The 11,056-nt window shown below is 31.9% G+C and overlaps 1 protein-coding gene across 1 annotated transcript; it reads left to right on the forward strand.

Moving 5' to 3' along the window:
- Window positions 1–3,377: 3,377 nt before the first annotated feature.
- Window positions 3,378–8,799, forward strand: LOC132723244 (uncharacterized). Its single transcript, XM_060707923.1, has 10 exons — window positions 3,378–3,517; window positions 4,028–4,172; window positions 4,454–4,570; window positions 5,316–5,367; window positions 5,691–5,896; window positions 6,607–6,729; window positions 7,129–7,180; window positions 7,498–7,659; window positions 7,946–8,077; window positions 8,657–8,799. The coding sequence occupies exons 1-10, from the start codon at window positions 3,378–3,380 to the stop codon at window positions 8,797–8,799; spliced, it is 1,272 nt and encodes a 423-aa protein (XP_060563906.1).
- Window positions 8,800–11,056: the final 2,257 nt, after the last annotated feature.

Consider the following 11,056-nt stretch of genomic DNA (forward strand, 5'->3'; position numbering starts at 1 on the left):
GTGACAACCTAAAGGAATAAACGTGACGAAAATTGCCATTTAAACTTGGGTCCGTATCTTAGGTCGCACCATTTCCTTTAATCGAATAATCAAAGGTGGAAAGTCTCACAATGTGTCATGTTTGTCCACTTAATATAGTTTTTTAAAATTTTAATTATAATCATGTCAAAAGATTTTAAAACGTATCTAAGCTTTGTTAATTAATAAAGAATATCCTGAATAAATATAAGGTATTCAGAAAAACTTACTCTTTTAATATAAAGCTGCATCTGTTGGCCAACCCTAATACATGTGTATATTAATGTATGGAAATTTTTATGTGTTGTTGTGTTTTTTGTTTTTTTTTTTTTTTATTGTATTTACTGTCCTAGGATGATAACTTTGAGCCTTTGTTTTACATAACAAAGACCAATAACAATTTGCCGAAAAATAGGGTATTTAGGCAGATCAATGCCACAACTCTTATAAAAATGAAAAATAAAACTACATTTATTATCAATATTGACTTGTTTAGCGTAGTAGCATTAGAGCAATCGTCTGTCAGTTAAATGTGTTTTACCCCGTACAGGCATAAGTTTCGACTACTGGTAAGACACATTTTTTTTACCTTCAGACTATCAGACATATAATGAACGTTCTGATCAACACAAATTTGTTCAGAAAACAAGTTGGACGCGTTTTTTAGTCACTATACATAACATGAATCGTTGATTTTTGGAATTTTTTTATTTATTACACTGCGATAAAAAAATACAAACAAGAAAATAGAATGGAAATAAAAAAAACTTAAATATCATTACTATATAAAAAATATTAATATTATTATAAGAAAAACAAAAAGGCCGAAAACGGAAAAAATAAATAAAGAATAATGAATTAAAAAAACAAGTAAGAAGAAAAAAATGTTGGAAAAAATGCACTTGGGGGGGTTTTGAAACCCATGAGTTTCAACAAAAAATAAATTTTTTACAATTTCTTCCCCCGACCTAAACCCGAAAAGGGGCCATTTTTAAAGGTTTAATTAACAAAAGAATTTTTGAGAAAAAAACTATATAGTTTTAGTAAGTATTTATATTACGATATCGGATAAAAAGGGGCCCGAAAAACCCCGTATTTTTGAAATTTCCCCATTAACCGGGTTAAAACCAAATTAAACTCTTAGGAAAGTACTTTTTTTCAAGTTTTTCTTTGGCCCCGGAGACAAAAAATTTTTAAAATTTTAATAAAATAAATTTACACTAGACAAAGGCTTCTTTCCCCTTTTGGGCGGGGGACCCAAAATTCAAGGGCAAAGAACGTACTTCATTGCCCCTTTGTTTGTTTCCCTTTAAAATTAACCAAAGTCTATAGAATTACAGAAAAACCATTCCGCACGACCATGCCATGTTATTTACAAGGTATTAATTTGAATATAAAAAACGATTTACAAATACATTACTTTTTTTTTCAAAGTACAAATTTGAATAGAAAAACGATATATAAAAGCATTATCGATTCTGTTTCCACAATGTTTTACAAATATAACAAAAAAAACTTTAAATATATATATATCATTATAGGGATATTGTTTTTCATATAAGCTTGTAGAAAATTACAAATATCTGGTTATTAAATAATTATAGTTAAAGATAACTGCTTTTAAAATTCTACCTATTGCATGTTTGTTCTGATGAGGAAGGTGCGGTATACAGTTGTTAATTTTTAATGAGTTGAATTGATTAATACGATGACTCAAAGTATTAACATTTCGCTTTGTTTCTTGTTTTTTTTTTGTTTGTTCAGTTTTAGCATTCACCATTTTATAATTGAAAAAAACTTTCCCCCAGAAAAACAAATTTTTTCCCAACCCTTTTCTCGCTAGTTTTTCCCTTTAAAACTAAAAAAAAGGGAAGGCTTTCGTCAGATTACAAATTGTTTAGATTTACGATTTGGTACCGGTTGTTTAAAGGGGAAAGATAAATTGTCAAATTTTTAAAAATTTTCCCCGCCAATTTGGGCCCCCGGTATCAAATCCCCGTAAAAAATCGTAAACCCCCTACCGTTTGGGGTGTTAAACCCACCGCAACCCCTTACTCTTTTTAGAAGTAGATGACGGGTCATTTGGGGAAAGGGTTACAACTTTAGGTTTTCTTTTCGGCATGAGGGAAAAATTCCCCCGCTCCCGTAGCAGAAAGAATAAAAAAAACCTAAGATACCCCCTACCCGGCCGGGTTTTTTTGGGTTTCGGGTTTTCATGCCCCGGGGAAATGACTTGGGCTTTTAAAAAAATAGGACGACTCATGAAAACCAAAAATAAATTTCCCCGCTCTCCTTTATCAGATTTATGATTTCCCTAAAAAGAATTAAATTGAATGTATTTTTACCGGGGTTTGATAAATTTTCCCCGCATTCTTTTGTTTTTTTTTTTCGTCGAGTTTGTTACTTTTTAATTTTAAGCGTGTTAGATTTATAGATAAGATTTATTTCGGCAAAATAAGCAATTTTAAATAGTTGACAAAATTTTTAAAAAAGGAAAAAATAATGAGCATAATTAAAAACTATTACATATGTTTGGATTGGTTGGAAAAAGATGCCCCTGTGCAAAAAATTTTTTTGATTTTAAAAATAAAAAATAAAAAATATTTCTTTAAAAGGTATACTTTGTTTTTCCGGGAAAAAAAGGTAACAAAAACCCAAAGCAGGTAAGTTAAAACCGCCCTAAGCCAAGAACGAACAAATGCAATGTTGTTTAAAAACTCTTAATATAGACTTTTAATATAGGAGCCAAAAATAAATAGTGTTGTTGTGAAATTTTGCTATGTTCTGTTACTTTAAATCCTAGATTTTCATTTTTTAGATATCTTTAAAAGTATGTGTTTTTTTTCCGAGATAGCGTCGATTCTAGTTTTTAAGTAATTAAGTTCAAGTACCCGGTGGCCAAAGACACTAACTAGAATAGTTTAAAGTTCTCATTTAGTAAAAATGCAGAAATCTTACAGGTAACGCGCAGTTCTCGGTGCTGAGTGGTAAGCCAACCAGCCAGTCAATTGTAGAGGATAGTGAGGAAATGTATACAGCTCAAACAATTGCACATGAACTTGGACACAGGTTTGTTAACTTCTAATACCAAAAGCACTTAATATGTTATATTTTTTGTTCTTGTTTTTTTTTGTTTCATTCAGTCATAGGTTTATACAATAGTAAATCAAAATCAATATACCCATGAAGGTATTTTCAATAGGTTATGTATTTTTGTTTTCCATTAGCAAATACAAATGTACATATGTACAATAGTTCATAGATTTCCTAATTAACAGTTTTAAATGTGAGTATGCACGTTTTAAAATTTCCATTATCTTGATATAATTATTTCTTTTGCAGTTTAGGTTGCGAGCACGATGGCACAAACAACACGTGTAAAGTGGGCAATGGGTTATTGGCATGGAGGCTATCCTATGTTAAAAAACAACAAGAATAAATGGATATTCTCGTCATGCTCCATTGATTACATCCAAGAATTTGTTAACCGGACAAATAGGTAAATTCTATAAGAAAAAAAAGTGCATTTTAATTGAAAGACATTGAAATCCCAAAGTTATATTTCGTTTTATCGGATAGGCAGATAATGAAAAATTTTAACAAGTGAACAGTGAGACGTCTTCAATTTGTACTATAAGGAGCGATGTAATGATGTAAACAAAGTGGGGTCACCATCCTAATTTTTGTTCATTTATCTGTCCCTGCATGTGAGTTTTTGTACTCTTTTTTTTATGTATTTTTCAAACGAAAAATAACTCAAAATCAAGCATACCGATACCTTATTTCTATTTCCTGAAACAAAACCTTTTAACATGAAAAACAAAGTTTTTTTTTCAAGAAATAAATGTACTGTGTAAACGTGCACGTGAATATAACCTAATGTTAAACTTCCTTCACAAAATAATTCCAAATACATTGTATCTAAAAAAAAAATCCTTTTTTTTATATTTTACTACAAAAATATATTTTTATGCTGAATAAAAAAATGTTATTTATTTTTTCAAAAAAGACTCCACAAAAACTGCTTAGCAAAAGTCAATGACCACCACCCTAAACCAGCTCTTGCATTAGCCTCACAAAAGTGGGTTGGGGAACTATATTCTGTGGATGAACAGTGTGTCATTGCCCAAGGAAAAGGCTCGTATATGTGCAGGGTATGACGAAACGATTTATTGAATAAAATAATAAGATATAAGTTCAACAATTGGCAAAATGTAACGCGTAGGATTTTACGCAAAAGTTATTTTTTGTGTCTTTTAAGCCGTGTATATTTTAATATATTATTTTATAAAAAAAGCTTTAATATAATGTATAAGGTATCCCGAAACTGACATCCCTACCATTCATTTACAATGTATTTTGTAATTACGAAAAAAAAGTTTTTTCTCAGTGTTTGATAGTGTAACGCAATACGCAATATTTCTACTTATCTTAGGAAGTTTACAAACAGAATTTTACGGAGTTTTGTTTGAAAATGTTTTGCTACAATCCGAAGGAGGATACCTGTTATATGCAAGATGGTGGAGATGGGACGCCGTGCGCTGCTGGGTCTGTAAGTATGTTGCATGTCAATACGAAATCGAGACATCGGTATGTTGTAAAACGTTTGTCATGAATTCACAGTATTTTATCCTAAAAAGGTTCTTTAAATGTCAGCTATATCAAACATCTCATCAAACAATATTGTCCTAGACATGCCTAAAAATGCACGCCTTTTTTACGATGGACCTCAAACGAATGCGTTATTACAAGTGGCATCCCTGGACTTGTATAAACATAACCGTGCGGAATACGGAAAGAGCCAATGGTTTGTAATTTCATGTACAACAACAGAAAAAAGAACAAAAAACAAAACTCGTAACAATAACAAATAATTCACATTTTATATCAGGTTATAGCAAACGAATTGTAATATTTAACAAGTCTTGAAAAAGGAGATTGAACGCTACGCTTAAGGATCTGATTGTTACCAAAAAGAGGTCATCTAGCTTCTGGTGATCTTACAATCAGCTAATTCATCACTGGCTTTCGTGTGTTTTAAAAGTGATGCTGTTTCTTAAATTCATTTACACATTTCCATGACCATACCATGTCAAAATTATTGTTCATGAGTTTATTTCCCGTTATTCAAGGTGCAATGATCATTACCTCATAATTTTACAACCGTCGGGTAAAGTGTTAAGAGATTATGATACCCTCACGATTATCTTATAGAAATTGACATTACAAACGTGTAAAGAATGAAACTGTGCCTCTTATCTAAGAATCTGTATGGTTAATGTTTATTTCCGTTTCAGTGGTGTGTGTCCAATAACTGCGTGATGGACAGTAGAGCCCCGTCATCACATGGTATAAAACGTTTCCTTCTCTGTTACTTAAATTGTAGAACAACAATAACTTTAATTCAACATACTGTGCTTCAAAAAATACATATTTTCACATTAAGCGTCAATTGAAAAAAGTAAATAAATAATCAAAGGAAATAATAACGCAGAGACCAGACATAAGAAATTAATGGCATAAAATTGTCAGTGTTTTTTTTATTGGAACACCCTTTCTTAAACTATATGTAATCATTTTGACAATTTACTAAACAATGCACAGTTTAATTTGATAACTTTTGAATATTTTTTACTTAAACTCGTAAGGGTATTACTTGATAAATGTTACAGATGACAGCTGTCCTTTCGGCGACGCAGAGGGTGTGGTGCATAACAACCTAACTTGTAAACAAATTGCTGCAACTCGTCCTAATGATTGTTTACGACAAAGCGTCAAACAGAAATGTTGTGTTTCTTGTAAAACTGCTCAGACCACATCAGTGCCGGTTGATGACCAATGCAAGGCGGCTTTGGGTCCCGACTCATACTTGTGCAGGGTATGCCAACTTAATCCAACCACTCTTTGTCAATCAACACCGAGCTCTGCGAAAGCACTCTGTGCACAAAAATTGCAAACGGCGTGGTTTTGATTAATCATGAACTTTGCGTTCATTAAACGGCGCCTTTCCTTGTTGATCTTGTTTATCATATTTTCCATGGCTATAAATCCGGTTAATCAACAGTGGTTGGCATAATGGTAAAGGAATGTGTATGGTACAATCTAATCAAATTCAAAAAGAAAGTTATATAACAAGCAAAGTATATATTGTTCAATCACGTATTGCATATTTGTGATTTTCATAGAATAAAAGTTAGTAAAACAATCCAAGTGTAAATGTATGACAAATAGAAACAAAAATATAATCTAACTAGATCAGAAGTTATAACAACTTATTTCTTATCCATAGCATCATTATTTTGACAGTACAAGTTTTGGTATAAAAATAGCTTTAAACTGTGAAATTAATTTCCTCCCTAAATAGAAGGAACGCTAAAATGAAAACATTTAAATTGTCCAGGTTATATAGTATCGACATATAGAACAAATTCGAAGTTATAGTTGGACAATTAAAAGTTATATTGTACAAAAAATTAGAAAATGACATAATTTATCCAGCTTATATCTTTTTTACTATTAATTTTCATTTTTAAAATTAATCACAATTCTATGGAACGCCATTGATGTCAAATAAAATTTATATTACAGAGTGGACGAAGTTATCGGGAATCGTCTTACGAAATATTATGTGAAGACCTTTACTGTTTAAATACCTCTGATAGCTGCTCATCTATATATGCTTATGATAAAACACCATGTGGACACAAAAAGGTATGTCTGAATTATGATCTTCGCTTCAGATACTAATCACAAACTAAAGTTTTTCTTTTCATTACGGGATTAAATTTGTTTATTCTCGTCTAATTGTGTCTATCTGACATTTCGTACGCTTTGTTTTGTAGACGCTCATTTGAACTTTCATTTTTATTGAAAAATAAAATGGCGAGCAATAAAATTGCAGATCTTTTAAAGGTACATGGACAGAATTGCAAATATAGTTATTATACCAAATAAAGTTTCAATAATTGCATCCTTACTGACTTAAAAAACTTAATAATATCCGGGAAAGAATATACTTCATTAACATTTCTACAAATCTCTGGGTTCTTACTACTAAGTTTTAAATGATATGATTAGGCATTAGGACTGTAATTTCTAATTTATTAACAGTGGTGCATAGACAGGAAGTGTGTTCAAGATTCTAACGCACCAGATGTGTCCGGTGAGTGCTCATATTAAGTCATTTATTTACGAAAGTTTTGTTTTAAATATATTCACAATCACATAATATAACACCATTCGAAAAGAAACAGCAATGTTGATGAATCATTAACTTTGTCCAACTCGCTCATCAATATTTTGCTTTTTGTCCCTTTAATGGCTTAAGTTGTCCAAATATTTTCTGTAGGAATAAGCGTAAAAAATGTAATGATATTTATATTCACATTTATACTTAAAGGTCAACTAGATTCAGTGTAGTATTCAACGAAAAAAAAGTAATTATCACATCTTTATTATATTTATATTAAATTTCGAAAGATGACTGTCCAGTGGGAGACCTTGACAATGACCCATCCGTTTCCTACAGCAATATGACATGCGCAGAAATAAGACAGCACGACAACAACTGGGCATGTTACAACAACTATACTAAAAGACAATGTTGTAAAACGTGTGAAGATGTCAGAACAAATTATAAAGGTAGTTATTTCCTATAGTTTCTTCGTTATCTTTATTAAGAACCATCACAATTTTGGTGATGTTTCTTGCCTCATGAATACTTTTTGTTACCAGGTCAGTCACTATAAGTCTGACATAATTGATATCAAAGGTCAGAAGCACCTTTTATTCTTTATTTGTAGATCTACATGTACATGTGTAATAATGAGAAACAATTTAAACTAGAGAACCCGTCTTGGATATAAAGGGCTTCAAATTATTTTATGATCAATCTAGATTTCAAGTATATAATACTTTTGTTATTTAGGATGTGAATATGGTGACAAACATGAGTCTTGCAAGGCATTGATAGCGTCTAACCCATCTAGTTGCTATCAAGGTGATAATGCCAATATTTGTTGCTCCTCTTGCAGCAAATACTATACACCATCTCAGAAAGGTATCACACTTACATATTTGTATTTAATCAATTTTGGACGAGATATTCAAATTCAAAACTCACTATACAAGCCCATAACGGTAAATCCATGTATGTCATTGTTTTTGGACAAGTTTTAAAATAAACGACAAGTCAAGATAGATATTAAAAGAATGTAGTTGAGGACGGCCATGAAGTTATTTTATTAAATTCTTTATTTTTCTTGTTAGTTTTTGAAATAACATAAACTTACTAAAGGTAAAATACATGTAAGGAGTCATTGGCATGACCGAGTAAGTTTCGCACTTAAGTTCTATCTAACCGGTATATATACGAGTAAATAAATTACGTGAGCTATGACAAAATATTTACTTTACACATTCTTATAGCATGCTATTGCTCATTACTTTGATAATGAATCCAAGAAATATTTTTTTACAATGTATGCTTTGATATTGTAATGCAAGCTTTTAATATTGTTTATATTAATCATATAAAACATACATAAACAATTGCGTTTTAAACACATTGCGCAAAACGTTTCATAAAAGAAATGAAATAAGTTTGCTAATACTTTCTTTGGTTTGTTATTTGTTTCAGGCTGTGAATATGGGGACAAAGATGTCACTGGCTGTGCAAACCTCATTAAATCCCGCTCTGATGGCTACCAATGTTACGGCAACAATGCTAACATTTGTTGTAGATCATGTGGACAGTATCTGAATGCATCAAATTCTGGTTAGTCAACAGAAAAGTATGAAGTTATCAATTCTGATTATCTTTAGCTTTGACAAAGCATGCGTTGAGATTACACATCTTCTTATATCAACTTAAAACTAATTCAGATGATGTAACGGCAGTAATTTTTGTATGTTTGTGGGATTTCAGAACAAAATTTTAGCAGTAGTTAAGAATCTGGTTAGACTGTACAAATGTGCATTATAGCCTGTATTTTGCCATTATCGCTCAACGATTAGCAGTTACTGTTTGCAAGGATGACTTTTTATATATTGTTAACTGGTTGACAGCATTTGGTGGATGCTGCAAGAAATGTCTTAAGTAACAAAAAAGTCCGTGAAAAAGAGACTGTGCAGCGTATTTGTTACAATGGTATATATTATTGATTTAAATGAGTCAGGAGATTTAACTTGCTATATTCATTCAAATTTGTCTTAAAACGGTACGAGAGCATTTAACAAGGCCCAGGGCGTAGGTTAGAGTATTCCAGCATTATATCAAATTATTTTCATCAAAGACAGGCCGCATTAGTTTCAGCATTGTCATGCGTTGTATTAGTTCAAGTAATGTCATATCAAATTCATAATGCCTAATTATTTCTTGCAATTCCATAACAATTCAGTTTCAGATAAGTCAAACCAAAAAATTACACCAACTTAGTTTTAGGAGTAACTAATGAATTAGTTCTACCTTATTACGCTTGTATGCAATACGGATTTCCGTGTCTATAGGATCAAATTCCTTGATTCGATACATGCAGGATTTGTGGCATGATATAGCCAGGTTTATACACCAATCTATATTTCATGCAATATTTCAATCTATAGGATGTGAATACGGCGACAAAAGCAAAGATTGTGCGGCTCTGATAGCATCCAAGGCAGATGCATATAACTGTTACGGAAGGAATGCCGATGTTTGTTGCGGCTCTTGTGGACATTACTATAACCCATCCCACAAAGGTATCTTATATCTGTTCTAGAACATCTGCTATATATATCTGCTATATAAAGATATATATAATCGGATCATGTGTCTTACACTTGCCAACAATACCCATGCATGAATACGTCATGGTTTGTTTAACTATGATACTAATTATATACTGTCAACATAATTATTCGTGGTATCACATACCTTCCATGAATGACCAATTCACCTTTTATAAATAAGCCTGTAATAGTATAGACTCCAAAGTTCAAATACATGCCTGGTTTTGGTTAACTTTGATTACTTAAAGTCGATCCGCAGGCGCACGGGCGTCTTTTCATTGGAAAGATTTAATAAATTTGAAAATTTATGCATTAATCTATTTTCACTCCACATCGAAAACGTGTAGACATTTACTGGAGATTTTAAATTCTAACGGTCCCTGCCTGTTTGTGTTTTTTCTGTGTATTTGATAAAGATCCCACTATTTCCTGGATAAATGTCCGTGGTTAAATTGATTAGTACATTAGCAAAGCTTAATTCTAGACGTACCAACTGGTGCTTTAACATAAAACTTGTAATTTGTATGAACTTGACAACCCTTGAATGTTTCATCAAAAACAAATATGGAAAACACTAAAATTAAACTGACAGCATCTGGATATGTACACGACTGATATGTCAAGCCCTTTTTAAACCTTCAAGTATCTTTTGCAGGTTGCGAATATGGTGATAAGTACCATGGCTGTGTGAAAAGTAAATGTTCAGTTTATACAGCTGAATCCAGAAAGACTTGCTGCGAAACATGCAAACCCTCCGTTGATATTGTTGGTTGAATTTACATCACATTTCAAATTAAACAAGAGCACCGCTAGGCGGAGCATTATATGCCCGAAATTGTTTTTTTAAGTAAGGATGAAGCATTTGTAAGACATGGGAATTAGCTGTTCATCCTATATAATTTTACAGCTGTAGGTTGATTAATACTTAAGTTATCAATAATGACCTTAACCGTTGACCTTGTGACCCCAAAATCAATAGGGGTCTTCAACCTAATATGGACAATCATCCTAAGAAGTTTGAATATTGTGGGCCAATTGGAACTTTAATTATGCTCTAGAAACTGTTTTCAGTATTAAGGTAAAAGTGACTTTGACCTTTGACCTTGTGACCCCAAAATCAATAGGGGTCTTCTACCCAATATGGACAATCATCCTATGAAGTTTGAATATAGTGGGCCAAATGGAACTAAGTTATGCTCCGGAAACTGTTTTTGGTTCTGAAGCATAACTTAAGTTCCATTTGGCCCACAATGTTCAATTGTGACCTTGA

This window comes from Ruditapes philippinarum, unplaced genomic scaffold (assembly GCF_026571515.1).
Source record: "Ruditapes philippinarum isolate M1 unplaced genomic scaffold, ASM2657151v2 ctg9143_1_1_1_1, whole genome shotgun sequence".
Lineage (NCBI taxonomy): Eukaryota > Metazoa > Mollusca > Bivalvia > Venerida > Veneridae > Ruditapes > Ruditapes philippinarum.

Bases quoted from the DNA above. Each gene is read 5' to 3' on its own strand.
- LOC132723244 (XM_060707923.1), top strand. From the start codon at position 3,378: ATGGCACAAACAACACGTGTAAAGTGGGCAATGGGTTATTGGCATGGA. The intron at 5,897-6,606 runs GTATGCCAACTT...TTTATATTACAG, and splicing joins CCGACTCATACTTGTGCAGG to AGTGGACGAAGTTATCGGGA. The intron at 7,181-7,497 runs GTGAGTGCTCAT...AAATTTCGAAAG, and splicing joins TAACGCACCAGATGTGTCCG to ATGACTGTCCAGTGGGAGAC.